This window comes from Falco punctatus (genome assembly GCF_963210335.1).
Source record: "Falco punctatus genome assembly, chromosome: 1".
NCBI lineage: Eukaryota > Metazoa > Chordata > Aves > Falconiformes > Falconidae > Falco > Falco punctatus.
In genome coordinates this window covers 51,165,510-51,181,929 of record NC_137580.1, presented here as the reverse complement: position 1 = coordinate 51,181,929, position 16,420 = coordinate 51,165,510, and the positions used below count along the sequence as shown (strand labels likewise).

The window sequence follows — 16,420 nt, the reverse complement described above, 5'->3', positions numbered from 1 at the left end:
AAGGTACAAATAACTCAGCCATTTTCATAGTGCACACCTGTATTCATCTTGAATAGCATCTTTAATAGTTATCATTTAAAGCTAATTTTATATCCATCTTTAAATACACCAACTCTTCATTTTATTTCAAACTTCACAGACTCACTGCGCACAAAGACAGCAAGAGCAGCAGTAACATTTCTTCTCACCTGCTCAATCTCAGCTAGACCAGCAACTTTTGCAAAGGTACTGGAATTGTCTTCCAAAACTGGTAGAAGTTCTACTGGTAGCTCCTCCATCTGCTTTAGCCCATCATGGCTGCATCCTGGTGTTCCTGTTATGGTAAAGCACTGAACAGGTGTAATGCCACTCCCAGATAATAAGATGAAAAACAAACCCAAAAACATCTGACCAGATGTTTTGAACAGAAAAGTATTTTAGTGACAGTATGCTCAAGGCTACCTTCTCCACCGGAAGCATGCATCACCAATGATGCGAAGATAAGCATGACATTATGATAAGAAATGACAAAGACATTAAACAATAAAACAATTTTCATAAGAAAACATAAATATTAAGCTCTAAAATAAGGTATATCCCCCACCCCCCCATTCTCAAAGCATATGAAAATGGAAAATACACCTCGTTACAGTGGTTAGATAAAATCTTATAGGCTTAAATTATTCAGTGCAGGTCTGCATTTACATACACTGAAATCTGTTATAAAATTTCCATTAATTTATGCTGGAAGAATTTAACTAATATAATTTGCTAAGATCAGAGCTTTCACGTTGGTTGGTTGAAAAGCAAGTCTGACTTCAGCCATGGCATGGGAAATATTCCCTAATTCCTCATCTCTGTAGCTTCTTGAAAGCTGTAGGATTTCTTGAGAGAGGTCATCTCTAAATGCTAGTACCATACTGGCAAACAGTTATTGCTTTACCTTCTTACAGATCAGGAGGTGTTTAGAAGGTCTTACACCTTCTAAGTCATGCACGCCACATGAATGAAATAATCTTTACTTCTATTGCACAAATGAAAGCAAATATTCCAGTTTGTTTTCATACCAGACTCTTTACCATGTAGCTGCACAACTGGAGTTTGATTAGGTCTGCCTCTGAGCGAATCCAAGACTGCTCCCCATTTCAGATTTTGAACATCATCCTGGATTAGACCTCCATTCTTAATGGGAAAAGGAGGAGGAAAAGAATAAAACAGTTTATAAATATATGGTGTTTGTGATATGAAACCAGGCACATAATTTTTTTTTTATTATTTTACATTCCTTATTTCCTTATAATATTTTCTAGTAAATATCATGGTTTAAAATACCCCGTAATACTTTCTTCCTTCCTAAACTTCCTTCATACTTCACACAGAGTTTAGGAAGAAAATCTGAGTAATAAGCATGTAATATGTCAGATCACAGATGGAACACTATCTAAACAAAGACTAAATTATATGCTTATGAACAAAGAGAAAAGAAAGTCCAATCAAGTAGAGAATGAAACTAAAAGTTCGGTGCCCAGCTACAAGGACAACTGTTCCAAGGTGGGAAGAACTCAAAGTAGAATAACTATTCCAAATAAATTTTTCTTTTTCATTGATAATTTAATTATACATTTCATATTCTGTTCTTGACATTTATCTTGACTCCGTTGATCGAATTTGGAAATTGTGACAAATTCTGGTGCAAAGCAGATACCCTTATTGCTCGATATGCAGCAGGCCACTTTTCACATGCAGTGTGCTCATTTTTAGCGAACAGAAGACTCAGGTTTGATTTTCTCAACAGAGCACATAATCGAGGTGGTAGCCAAAACAGCTACAGTGCAGAAAACAAGCTAACACAGTCATTTTTGTCTTCCTGCACTGCTTTGAATCAAATGCCAGCAGAAAACAAACTTGGTCCATTTGGGCTGAGCTGCAGCTTTAGAATTACGTACGGTTGGGAAAGTGACTTCATGTCACTTCAATGACTTCAAAGTGTTCAGTCTATAGCGAGTCAGAAAAGGCCACTTTATTTTCTACAGGATCACCAGTGAGAATAATTTTGATTTCATCCTATGTAAGGTGCCACATTATAGTGCTTTATTATGAGATCTTGACTGGGAGGCATGACTTAAGTGGAAACCGCAACAGTTCCAAGATTTCTTCCTTCCTTTTTTCAGTAATATTGAAGCTAATGTTAATTTCTTGGAACACACTGATTCCTTTCTTGCAAGTTTGCCTTTATTCCTCCCAGATATCTTTTTTTTACTGATATGTGGGTTCTGTCAGAAGAAAGTTACACAAAATGATGTAAAAGGTACAATGCTTGGATATGCTTGGATAATAGGAACATCATATAGTGAAACCAAGACCTCAGCTCTCATGTGAAAGCTGTAGAAAGGTGCATTGATTGGTGATTCATGCTTTTCCTTCAGCAACACCTTCAACAGACCCCTAATATTCACATCTACAAACTCTCTGATAAATCAAGACATAGTCACATGGAGCCAGCTGCTTTTTCATGCATTTTTCATTCAGGCCTAGGTTGCAATTGGAATATTGCAGACAGGATCCTGATACCAAGTTTGGAAATTCAAATTTCTGACAAGCTTTATGTGACTACACCCCTCTGTGAGATGCAGTTCACCTCTACAGTACCAGAACAAAACACCTAATTGGATCTGCTGCTATTGTGTGAAGATGCAATAACAACACTAAGGCTAGTTTTTCAAGAATAACCGATGTACTTGGCATTTGAATGACATAGTATTTACTGAAGAATCTCATGCCATGTGTATTTCATGGGAGTCTGATAAGCCTGTCTTGACAAACTACTTTTTTCCTGGCTGTGAAACAGGCAAATGATCCCATTTGCTTTTTCACTGAAAAATTATATACAAACGGCTTTCCAGAAAAGTTACAGCATGAAAATCTTTCTTGTATTGCACACAATTTCTCATTTCTAAAGCTGTTGATAGAGTATGATGAACTCAAATAGGATTTTTCTTGTCACTATTTTGGCTTGAATACTACAAGATCAAGGTAACGAAATAAGGAATTTTTATTTTATCAGGTGCTAGTAAAACACAAGGTAAGGGGGAAAAGCCCTCTTCAGTTTTACAGCACAACACCAGATGTCTCCCTCTTCCTGTTATCATAGATACAGATTCTTTTTCCCTGCTATCTCAAGTCATTTTCTACTAGAAAAATCCTAGTGAATTAGTTGCAGTGCCAGAAGAGGAGGAAAAGACAATCAGAAATGCAGAAGGCACAAGATCTGATGCTGCTGATGCTATGCACAGCATTTAAGGAATACAACCTACTGTGCAGCAGAACAAAGTAAATGGGTTTAACAAAAATTCTGGCCTGCTCAGTTGTACCAAAGACCCAGTAATCGATACTCAGTAGCCTCCTATGACAACACAGCTGTAAATTTATACTTTGGAAAGAAAAGGTTAGAAAATTTTGTGTAGAGGAAAAAAATAACCTTTTCTTAGGGTACAGTATAGAATAAAACTTTTGGTCCTGTTTCTTGAAGACTTTTTGGATTAGCCTCAGGCAGTTGGTCAGTTGGTATACTTGGCTTTCATACCTTCAAATAACTCACCATTTATTTTCTCCTTTTCTCAGTTTTCTCAAAGCAACAGGAATTGTCTACTACTTCTTTCCTGGCTCTGAAAGCCCTCACAGCTCCTGATTTTAGCTGTACCTGTTTACAATTCAGTGCAAGTCCTAGAAATATCTTAAAATATTTTCAAACCTTCTTCTTCATTCTAAGAAAAAGTGAACTCACTAGTTAAAGTAACTGTAGCAATGGTTCAGGCTAAGTATAAAAGTAAGCAACAGCAATTGGTCCTTCTGCCACCTCGGGGCCGCTATGGAGACTCGTGCAGTGAGGCACAGCTACACAGAGCTAGCCACACAGGTCACCCATGTGCTGCCCATTACTGCAGGGTGACCTTACTATCTCTATCACAAAGACAACCTCCTGGAGCTCATTTCTTTGGGGCTGTAGAGCCACTGATAGTACAAAATCACCCATGTCTGCAAAAGTACATTCAACTACTGGGTTAAAAAATTTGCCTTTATTTCTTCTGGCTTTCACAGACAAAAGATTCTCTCTACCTTCTCCCAGTTCTGGAAGTACTCATAATCTGATTGTTCTCCTGTACTAAACGGGTTTTGTTCACACCTATTACCTCTTGGTTAACTGCAGTTAAAATCAGGAGAGCTCTTGGGATATCAGGTCACAATCTGAATGGAGCAGAATGAGTGTGAGGCTTAGCTGGTTTCACTTTATTTAACAAATCCTCAGAATAAAAATACCCTCTACCTCAGTGCATAAAGGATAAAACTTTGTTTGAGTCCTCTGTGTGAACAAGAATTGTTCTCTGTCAGCAAAATGAATTGGCAGAAGCTGAATGCCATACTACAGCATATGCAGAGCTTTCCCATGCAATGCTGGGGCGAAGTGCTTGAAGCAAACAAGTCCTATTCAGTGTATTCAGGGCATATCACAATGCTACAGGGATGCAAACCATTGAATATCTCAAATCACTCCCAGTCATGAATACTGTATCCATCCTCCCTTGTTTACCATTATCCAGAAAATCTCCCAGATGAGATTTATTGTCAGCTGTGCTTTTTTCTTCAGCATTTGGGCATGAATAACATGTGAAAACTCACCCAACCATATGCATACTCCTCCACTGAATGGTGTCCATGACAGAGAGGTTTCAGAAGTTCTGGGCTCTACTTCTAGTGCCAATCGAGACCTTTTGCCTTGGGCATGTCATTTAAAAACTTAAGGAGACAAGATTTGTGAAGTGCCCTCAATGTGCACCTAATAGCAACACCGATGCAATGAAGCTCCACCTACTGATTCCAGTGCTGTGAATTAGACACTGTGAAGTACTAATGCATTAACAAAAATAAAGGAAAAAAATGCAGAAGGGAAAAAGCCGCACACTTGCATCTCGATCACACATCTAATGACAAGTGTCATCCAGGGTGATATAAAGACAAAAGCTAATTATATTTTGCCTTATTTTTACTTACCAGGTCAGGACTGTTGTCTCTGTTCTCCAGTCTTGTAAGTTGTGAGTCCTTTTCTTTCTTCTTTTTTGACTTCACTGTACCTTCATCTTTCAAAGCTCTATTTTCATCCAAAAGCTGTTCTATTTTTTCCTGTAGTTTGATTTCAGACAATTTCAGACTATAAACATGATGGCAAGATTCTTCCAGTTTTCTTCTGAGAAAGTCTTCGGTGTCCTGAGAGCACTGCAGTTCAGTCAGCAGGTCTGCCTGTTCTCTTCTGTTGTCCTCCTCTTTTTCCCTTAAGAACTCCAGATTTTGCTGAAATACCTCGAGGTGGCTTTTCATGTCATGCTCCACATTTTCAATGCAACTTTTCAATTCCTTTAAGTCCACATCAGAGTGTTTATAGCCCTGGGCCCCACTGTATGCTGATTCCAGCTTCTGCTGGAGGTACTGCACCATTCCCTCTTCTAACTCAAATGTCAAAAGAGCAATACGGGCATTAAGATCCAGGACTTGCTTTTCTAGCCTAGATACCTCACCCCGAAGGTAACATTCCCTTTCTCTCAGTGCTGCTGTGTGTTGTCTCTGCCTTTGCTTGTAGTGCTCAAAATACTCTGACTGGCTTTTTATTTCATCTTCTTTTGTCTTCAGCTGCTCCTGAAGCCAATGTAATTTTTCCTTTTGCTTCTTCTCTGACTTTTCTTGGTTTTCAACCTGTAATTTCAGCGAGTTGTATGCTTAACACCACAATAACAAATCTCTTCTTCCTTTATAACTTTTCTTAAATTTACAATTCTACCCTTTTTTTCTGAAAGCTCAGGAATTATATAAGTAGATTTTTTAAAAAAAGCCAGTAAAGTCCTGCATTTGGAGTAAAATCGACCCACTGTTTTGTCCTTTCAGCCACCACTGACACATCTCAGTAGGAAACAAAAAAAAACAAAACGCAAACTCACCCATGTCTACTACTACATAAAATACAGGACATGTTTAAACACCTTTTTTGCATGTTCTACAGTACATATTAAATCAAAAGAAACATTTGAACTGGAATTCATGCAACCAGCTCTGAACTATATGGTAACAGATCCTTAACAGCGACAGCAGCGTAGCACTGCGATGCTACAGGCAGGGAAGCCATGGTTCTATTACAGAAAACAGCACACGCACTTCCCAGAGACCGGGCTTTGCCCTCTGCCCTTCACCCCATACCTGTCAGCTCCATTTATGAACGTCCTGAAAAAGGAGAACAGAACAGATGCCTTTTGAATCAGCTTGAGAAAGACTTTGGTATTTGTGTGTTTGAACACAGAGACACAGTGGTGAAAGATGTCTGTGAAAGACAGAGGCAGCTTTCATGATTCCCATGCTGCCTTCTTGTAAGCACCGTAAGAATCATAAGTATTATAGGGATCTTGTGGCAACTTTGAAGCCAGACTGAAGGCACAGAGGCATTACTGTATTTCTTCAAGGACTCCTTTAGGTCAGTTTTTGATCTTTGGTACCTTCTTGTCTGAGGGGTTCACCAGGAAGGACAGGACAGGAGGAACACTTGGCTGAAATTTTATGCAAAGTCAGGTAGATGTGTGATAATACTTCGTTTGGTTAACTGTTGATGGGAAAATATATATATATATATATATATATATGTCTAAGCTTGCTGCATGTTGAAAAGTACATTTCACTTTTAATTAAAAAAGCGAAGACTATTCCTTCTTATGAGTCTTGTTGCATGGTACTAGCGTCGTGTCAGAGCATTCAACTTGGACCTAAAATGCTGGGAGAATGAAAGCATATCTTATGATAAACAGAATCAAAAGACGTTGTTTCACTTTCGTGAAAAACTTTCATTCCTTCTCCATTTTCATAGATCACTAAAGTAAAAATACCTGTTGTATGTGTAATTAGCCAACAGCTGACCTTCCGGTTACAAAAGGTTTATGTGAAGTGCTAGCACTTGGGAGAACGGAAGGCTTCCCCCTGCAGAGCCACCAATTTCAGAACAGACACAAGGGAGGGAGTTGGGTTGTGAGGTGGCTGGCCATGGGATGCTCTTGGCAAGGAGGGAGCGGGTCAGCGAAGGGCACCCTGCACAGGAGGGCTCCCACCAGCCGGGCTCTGCAGAGCGGTGGCCCACATGGCAATGCATCACAGGAAAGAAGGTAAGACCCCAACCAACCTGGGAAAGCTGGAAGAGGACACAAAGATAAGCAGATAGCTTAAGGTGGATGCAGCAGCAGGTGGGGCCCAGCTGGAAAACACGTGAGCAATTCAGGAGTCAGACGACGGGCTGAGCTGCTGCATTTTGTAGGGAAGACAGGCTGTGGTGGTTGTGTGTGCTGTTGCACCGCGTACGCAGGGAATCGAAAGTAACAGAAATGCTTTATTATGGGACTAGAAAGTTCAAGCCTGACCCAGGGAGGAGTAGTCTGAGCAGATTCTGGGGAGGAGGAAGGAAGTGGCAGCATATATCGCAAAGATCAAGGGCCCAAATGAGAGGAATAACGGTAGTGCTGTCAAAGATGTCAGAGAAAAAGAAAGTGGCAGGAAAAAAGACCGAAATTTCTTCTGATTCCTCTGGTTGTAGAAAAAGAGAAAGGCTTAAAAACAGAGAGGTCACTGGAGATGAGGTTGACTTATAAATTATTACCACAAAGAAAAGCTAAACTAGGTCATTTGAAACAATATCCTCCTCACCCAGCTGATCAGGTCCTTCTGAATGTTTCGCAGTTTCCCTTTAACACGAACATTTGCATTTTCAACCTGGTGCAACTTCACATTTAGTTGATTGATCATCACAAGAAGTGTTCTGTGTGACAGCTCCAGCTCTTTCATCCTGGGATAGTGAGAATGAAGATCTTTGCTAAGTAAATACTACACAGTACAGTTCCAGATGGATAGGCAGTCATCAACATAAGCAAATAATTTACAAGATCAATGTTCGCTAAAGCTTGACATACTATATGAAGTAACAACTTACCATAAAGACAACCACAACACTTTGGTCTCTACATGTATCTGATCATGATTAATCCTATGATTAATAAAAATAATAATTATATAAGATTTTATTAACCAAAGGATTAACAAGTTTTATGATTGCAGTAAATACTTTCCATAAAAATTAAAATTGTGTGTAACCTACAAGTAACTATGCCTTTTAGTAACCAAAGGGAACACAGCTGACTTGTACCATACCTTCAATAGGTACTGAAACCTAGGATGCATGGTTGTATTGACCCTATCCACAAAGCTGGATTTTGACAAAATACAGGTTTGCTTCACCTGTTGCTATTAAAATGGTGGTGTAAGATGATGTGGTGTGATGTGATGGGGTTCCTCTGCAAAGGAGGAATACCTAAGATAATCTTATGAGAGCAAGCCTCAAGTTTCCTTTAGGTTTTCCTTCCCTTTTCAGCCTCCACATCAACATTTTCTCAATGCCTTATTTGTGAGTTTCAAAAAATCCTTTTCTTGTTAAGGAAAATCTTTTCCCCAGCCTCTCATCTCCTGCACAGGCACTACAGCCTCCTCTTTTCTTATCTCAGAGGCACACATATTACCCCCTGTACCCCTCAAGACTGCGCTGTACCATATCTTCTTCCTTGCATTTTCTTCATCCAACCTTCAACAGCCTTCCACTCAGCTGCCCTGCTCAATCCTATCTTCTAGGTTTGTCTTACTGCCCCTACCTGCCAACATTTCCCACTACCTCCATCCCAGCATGACAACGCCACCTTCATTCAAAAAGCTCACATAAAAACATACTTATGAAGCAACAGGATTAAGACAGAAAACACATCATTAAATAAGTACCTACTCATGTATCAAAGTAAACCTGACAATGTCTTCCTCACTGCAGACAGGCACTGCACAACTGACCACTGGTATCAAAGGAAACTGGGCCACATCAGCCCAAAACTCTGCCCTCATTTGTTACAGCTGCTGACTCTTCTTCTCTGTTTCTGAAAATAGTTGCACCTTCCATATAATTCCTTGTCCCATCTGTCTGTGCTTCAGCCACAAGAACTTCAGGCACAGGATTTCTTCTCTTTCTACTTGCTACCCAAGATCCTTGAAAATAGGCTTCCTAGATGCCAGACAAGTTTCAGCTGGTCGTTTGCTCTCCTTGAACTGTTCTCTCATATTTTCTTTGGTTTTAAATAAAGTTCTTCCTGTCTTCCCTTCCCCAAAATCTTTATTAAAATAGACCTATTTTTACAAAAGCTTCAATTTCAAAAAAGATTCGTTATTATTTTGACAAAGAGCCCATTATCAAAACATTTCTGGCCAAATCCCTTGATGAATCAAAGCATTAGGAAATTATACAAGTAACTATTTTGAATGCCATTTATATTTTGTGTCCCTTTAACTATTTGGCTTTCTTTAGAACAGTGCAGTTGCTGACTATGAAAACCTTGATCTTATTATTCTAGTCAACTACATAATTAATGCTTAATGGCACCTTTAGCTACTGTGATGATTAGAATTAACATACTAAACTAGATGAAGCTTTCTGAAACAAGGATTTTTTTTTGTTTGTTTTTCAACACAAAATTCCAAATTAACTCTTAACTTGTAAAAAGGAAAGGGATATATTTTCCAAACAGAATTTACACCTAATTAATATTTACAAATGAAACATCCTGAGGAAGCTGTCTGGTTATTTGCAACAAGATTTTAGATCATGCTGATTCAAGTGTGTATATATATATATATATATAAATATAAGCATTAGGTAAAACTGATTTAAGTAATAATAAAAAATAATGAATATCGCATTTCTATTCTGACAGCCACAATAAACACATATACATTCATCTTATCAGGCACTCAAAAAACACATAAAAGTCTTCTTTTTGCTAGCTTTACATGTATCATTTGACAGCCAGTACATGGAGCAAAGAAAAGAGTACATTTGTCACATCACATTAATTTTGAATGCAAACCCCCCTTTTATTTACCTGTTTCTTAGGACAGAATCTGATTCCACATAGTCCTCTAGAACACCTTTCAGTTTTTGCTCCAGCTTCTCCAGCTTTTTTATTCTGAGGTTTAAATTCTTTTCTTCAGCACTGTTTACTCGTTCATCAGGTATGCTTGCATCTTCTAATTCCTGGAAAATCCAGGAAGTATCAATTTGAACACTGAAATTTAGGATATCAAACCCTTCATTGCTAGGTTTTTTAATGCAGTAACAAAATTCTTGTTCTCTCACAGATGAAGGATCCATGATGAAAAAAGCCCAAATTATTAGGATCTCAATGTACTGCAGTCTAAGCATGCAATAAGAGTCTAAGTGTCTGATGATCAAATGAACAGTCCTTCTTGATTCTGTACACATTTATTATTTATGAAAGAGTCTCCTTTCATTAGCCCCAAAGTAATTCAGCATGTATGAAAGGAGTTGCAGTTCACAACATGAGATCTCCATAAAAGATTCAATTAGACTAATTCATGAAGGAATTGGGGTTCAAAGTTTGAAAAGAGGATAATTTTCTACTAAATTATTTCATAAAATTCAGTATGTTTATTTTAAAAAATGTACTTATTTTGGATAAATGTATGATTTGTTTATTGTTTTGAGATAGAAAATTAAAAAAGGATATTTCCTATTCAAAAGGCAATCTATGACTATTTCAGAGAAACATTAAGTATTTTTAACTGGTATTTTGGAATTCTGCATTCAGTATTTTACTTACAAGTCTACTTCACCTCTGACAGGTTATGAAACCATGCCTAGAAGGAATTTTTAAATTCGGGCTTGGGAAGACAAGCTAAGATAGGCCCTTTTCTTTGCCTTTTTTAGCTGTAGCTCTAAAAGTTCTTCACCCTGCTGTTCACCTTCATTTACCGAAACTCCCTTCAGAAAGCATGGTCCTGTAACTGGAATCTGTGAAATGCCTTTACTTTTGCCACGTTTGTATTAATTTGGAAGTGGATATGTAATTGGAATTCAACCACTGAGTTTGGACCTATTCTCCAGGAAATAATGTAATTAATTTTTCTTTTTTTTTTTTTTTTTAAACAAATGCTGAATCTATAGGGCAAAGAAGAAGAAAAAGTAGCATACGTCTTTGCCATCAAAGAGCATAAAATAGCACAAAATCAGTACAAAAAGAATAAACACACAATTCTTCTCTTGTCCCATGTTTTGATGTGTACTTTTCACACATATGGCGAATTACCTAAAATTTTACTTTTTTGGCCAGTTGTATCACTCACTGCCCTTATGTCAGCCACACAAGGACCTAGAGCTGAAAAGTTTCAGCCACTCCTCAGCGCCTTGAGAAGCAATGATAGGTAAAAGCTACAAGTGTAGAAAGACAAAGTATAAATCCACATGGACAACAAAGTTCAAACCACTTTGGAACCTTCTCTAGATTTACCAAGCCCAGTCCCTTCTCAGACACCATGCACTCCTTGAGACCTGTAAACATAATCATGGCTCCCCCCTAGCCTCTGTAATTTCCCAAATGGAACAGGACCTTCAATTTCAAGCTCCTTGAGACACTAATGCTTTGCCTGTACTTATGATTTGTAAAGTGAATAGACGTTCTGCTCCCTGACAACGGGCATCCCTGAACACCACTGCAGAAGGAATATATAATCATAGTGGACATAATTACTCTGCTCATTAACAATTTAAAGTGGAAGCCAGATTGCCATTTTCAACTGTGCCCCAGCCTAATATCCTACTCCTAAGTTGTAAAAAAAAATATAATTCTTAGTGGTATCATTTGCAGAAAGTAGCCAATAGATTAAAGCAGTGATGATGGAGCAGGCAGGAACAAATTGACACTTAAAATCATTACACTGATTTCTACTGACATATTTCTAGTATGTGCTCTTGTTTGTAAGTGCACTTTTATTCACTGATATAATGAAAGTTAATACGATAATTTCTAAAGTTGTTCTCAAACCTCACAATCCATTAGGCTCTACAATTCTTATGCTTCATCCTGAAAACTACCGAGTACTTCAGCATTAACCCAGGAAAGCTGTTACCACTGATACCAGAAATGAGAAAATTATTGTTTCCTTCTTTGCTTATACTGCTGGGACGGATGATTTTAAAGCTGTGTCACAGAAAATGAAAATCAGGCCCAGGATCTTGCATGGACCAAAACTACTCAGTTAACACATCTTTCCCAGCTCTATAATAGACACCAATATGCAACAGATAATAGGACTGGAATGATAACCACAGCTTTCCAAAACTATAAGTCCTGCTGGCTCAGTGCAGAATAAAACCATCATGAGTATCATGGGCAATGTCACCCAAATCAGCCAGTTTCTCTGAGAAAACTGTCACATGTGAATTACAGCGTAACAAATGCATTAAAAAAATAGGAAATGAAACTTCTCATACCTTTTGTAACAAGACCATCCCCCATCTCTGCAGTGCGCTTACCGCTGCAGCCACATGCTCCGACCATCCAACATTTGGGCTTATACTTTCCTCCCCAAAGAAGTAATGAGCAAAACCATGTCTAAGCGAAGAAAGTGTTTCTCTGCCGAGTGAATCACACTTTCCACTTTCTGTTCCTTCATCAGCACCTGGTTTGGTTATCTCCAGCTCTGTTTAACTCCTCTTGTAGTCCTTCTCTTCAGGGCAATGCCAAAACTCCTTCTGCAGTGAAGGCCTCATTTTCCCACATTCTGTCATCACATCGCTAAAAGCTTTAACTAAAACATGACAAACCTCTATTTGAAAACACATTCTCTAAATGCTCGTTCCTTTTGAACAACACATTGTGAGCGATACATTCTTTTGGGGATTCAGTTTCCAGACTTCTGCACGGTCCTTGTTCCCAATGTAAGTTGTGCTTTGTATCAGGACACAGGGTTATTCAGACCCTCGCACAAGCCACAGTTTGCTGCATCTGACTGAATTAATCTTGTGGAGTGCCTCGGCTCCTGCTGCAGGTAAATGACCTTGTCCGGTGATTCTCTGTGAAGAGCACAGCTCTGGTCTTACTTCAGAGCTTAAAAATTATCTGAGAAAACTGGCGGCTTCTGAGGCTGCTTCCTGCACCTTCAGCAGTGAGATATTCCGTTGCCGTGACAAATCTTTTCCTCAGCTTTCTTTGTGCTGCCATGATTGTTCTTTGCCTTATGTTATTTTTTTCAATCATAATTTCCACTTTCTGTGATGTATTATTGTATCTTACTCTACCTTATATGCATGTTGGAGTTCAGTGTGTCCGTGGGAGCAGACCTGTTTCTCTGTAGCTTTCTTTTCTATGTAGCCCTTTTAATAAAAGATGATTTTCAAAAAAATGTGAGGGAGGAGAAAGTTATCTTTTAATATTGTGCTCTTGATACTTTGATTGCCTCAACATTCCAGAAATAATTAAAATAATCTATTTTTTCATATTGCCTTTCCAGCTCTGAAACAATCCGCTTTTCTCGCTTTGAAAGAAAAGCCTAATCTTTTTGGATTATCTAAGCATTCTCCATCTTAAACAACTTTTTTCAACCTTCATTTTTTCAATTTGTGCTTCGCCAAAATTTTTTCTTGCAGTTCAGGTGATCCATGTTCTTGACTGTTTATCTACTTCTGTGGGTTGAGGTTGTGCCATTTTTGCTTCCTGGTAGCTACTCTCAACATTTTTTTATTTCACCTGGAAGGATGCCATAATTTCCAAATACCTATTTACAACTACATCTCTGTTTATCACATTTGTCTACACATCTGCTTCTTCAAGCCCCTCTTTCTTCTTGAAGAGATAACTAAACACAGCACATCATGAGTTCTCTTTTCCTGACCTCTCAGGCCACCTCCGGATCTCCCATTCTCCCAGTGCTATTTGACAACTTATTGCCTTAATTTTTAAGAAACATTCAAAAAATCATCTCTCCCATGCAGTTCTTACTCACTTCAAAGTTTTCTTCATTCAATATACCATCTTGCCTTTCTCCAAAACCCATCTCTTCTCCATCTGTGGTTTTCCAATTTATGAATTTAATATGAATTTTACCGCTGCGGGGTTATAAATCTCTATTCGTTTTGAACTTTGAACAGTTTTTTTCCTGTCAGCTATTTACTATAGAGAACTTATTGTCAAACACTTAGCTTTTTTTATATAGATATTAAAAAGGAGATTCTGTGTTTCCTGGGTGAAATGCAAACCACATTTGTTGAAAGCATGCAGTATGGAGACAAAAATCTCAGTACTGTAGGAAAACCGTTTGGTAGGTAACAGTTCACATAGCAGCCAGTAATTGCACTTGTAATTTTTCCAGTGTTTGGTTGGTGTGAGAGTGTAAATTCTGTTTAGATTTTTTTCAGTGTTTATGATGTGCTGGTCCTTATTTGATTATCAAACCATTCCAGCTTGAAGCTACATCTTTAAAAAAATCTCTAATTTTAAATTCAAATATTTTGCAGCTTCAAGTATTATGCAAACTCTTTTATGAAAAAAAATGCACCAATTTAAAGCTGCTCAATAAATATTTTCTGTGTTTTTGCACGTGGATTCATCTGTTCACTCCATAGGTTCTTTTAATAGCCTGTATACGAACCAAAACCCAAAAACAAAACAGAAAACAAAAACAAAACAAAGAAAAAGTCTGATGAGCTTTAGATAGATTACATTAATTTAGAAATAAGTGTTGGCATCCAGCCAACATCAGATTTCACAGACACCACAACCTCTTTCTAAAAGTTTTACATCGGTTTCAAAATAAACAAGAATCAACGTTCCTGTCAGTAAAGCGCCTGGTTTGCCTTGAAATAATGAACAATGTTCAAGAGTCCAGCTATAGTTAAGTCTCTTCAAATAGGCTTAGCTGTGTTACATTCATCAGGACAGATTAACCTCTGGCAAAACGAACTAAAGGAAATTGCCCTCCGGACTAGCACCACAATATGATGTGCACTCCTGGAAACTTGAGAGCTGAGTAGCTACATGGCTACACAGTCATTATCCCTGTGTTATCTCCTCAAAATTCTTGTCACCAACCTTGAATCTAACCACTTAAATAGTTGCTGTTAACAGGAAGGACAGCAGGTTATATCTGCACAATGTATTTTCTGGAGACTAAGTATACTTGTAATTTTTATTTTTTTTAATATTTTTTCCCCCAAAGAAGACCCATAATACCATCAGCTATATCAGCAACGAAGCCTACAGATCAGACCTAAGCCTTGAATTCATACTATTTCAAAGTATTTTAAATGGAATTTCAAAAATACTGGTGATCTTACTGTTTGTTGAATTTTTATAAAGTGTCTCTAAACTTGGCCAGTATACTTTTCACAGTATTTAGAAACAAATATATTCATCCAGATGTTAGCACCTCTAACTGGAACTGCAGTCAAAAAGCTAGTTGAAACTCCAAAGACAATAGTTTGGTAACTTCCTTTAACGTTACTCTTCAACTCTTTCAAATTCAATAATTACTATTACATTAACCAAAACAGCACCTGTCCTTTCCAATCTCCACAGAACAGAAAATTCAGCTCAAACTGCGGTAAGGTGAATGATGTATCACAAGGCTTCTCCTTTCTTCACACACAGCTCTATAAGCATATGCCCAATCTTTGACAAAATAAAGGAAATTTCAAAAGGAATGCCCAAAATGCTGTAAAAATATTGCTCAATTTCAACACCCATCTAGCAACCAAAAGAAAGCTACTGTAACAAATCAGTAATACCCTCAAGACTACATCCCACCCATCATTTTATTGCAAAATATAAACCACATGCAGCAACGCTAGTAATGAGAGACCAGAGCCAGTTCCCAAGAGCATCAGCAGAAAGATGATAACAACATAGTGGGAGCTGAATAAACCTCCAAAAGAGCCCATAATACAGGTCTGATTTCTCAAAAGTGATCTGGGCAGAAGAAAATACTGGTTCAAGCTTAATGTAAGGTAAATATAATAGCTTTTTTGGGTAACTTGTTATCATGCTCCTTCATCCTACAGTAGTTGATAACATTTCAACGGGGTTGATTATGTGCATCTCCTACTATGAGTGGATTCCATGAACATAATTCACAACAAATTCCAAAGAAGAAAAAACTTGGAAAAACTGTAAAGGTAAAAACATTGTGTATTTTCAGTTTTAAAGACCCCACAAAACAACAGCAATAACAAAACCAGTGTAAATATTCAATAGTTTTAAACCACAACTTAATCCTCTAACAGTTAGATCGTTGAGTTGCCATCCTTATGCAAAGGCAGTGTGCAACTGGCATTGCTCCAGGGAAGAGAGCTAGAACAGATTTTCTAAGTTGTATTTCCCTCCTTCTGCGTGAAAGGTGAGCACTACTGCTATAGCTTCCACTACAGCTAAAGAAATTCACTGTCTTTTGCATTGAGCTGAAAGATCAGAACACTGGAAAACATAGTGAGAATGATGGTAGCATATCAAGGGAGAGCCATGGAGGTTTCTTATCC

General features: G+C 38.0%; 2 protein-coding genes across 3 annotated transcripts in view; both read right to left on the bottom strand.

Moving 5' to 3' along the window:
- The window catches only part of LOC308057204 (uncharacterized protein C4orf50 homolog), a 52,525-nt gene extending 40,010 nt beyond the window's left edge, over nt 1–12,515 (bottom strand). Inside the window, 6 exon segments of the mRNA XM_080373377.1 lie at nt 189–313; nt 1,047–1,161; nt 5,029–5,724; nt 7,708–7,846; nt 9,975–10,126; nt 12,383–12,515. Coding sequence (XP_080229503.1) covers nt 189–313; nt 1,047–1,161; nt 5,029–5,724; nt 7,708–7,846; nt 9,975–10,126; nt 12,383–12,400 — 1,245 coding nt within the window. The 5' untranslated portion in view covers nt 12,401–12,515.
- A 1,877-nt stretch (nt 12,516–14,392) lies between these two features.
- JAKMIP1 (janus kinase and microtubule interacting protein 1) overlaps nt 14,393–16,420 on the bottom strand; it is a 180,396-nt gene continuing 178,368 nt past the window's right edge. For both annotated transcript variants that reach the window (XM_080373440.1, XM_080373438.1), the window contains exon 23: nt 14,393–14,526. Coding sequence is in view for 1 of the 2 variants with exons in the window: in XM_080373438.1 (XP_080229564.1) it covers nt 14,494–14,526 (33 nt within the window). In the remaining variant the exon portion in view is untranslated. The remainder of the gene's footprint in view (nt 14,527–16,420) is intronic.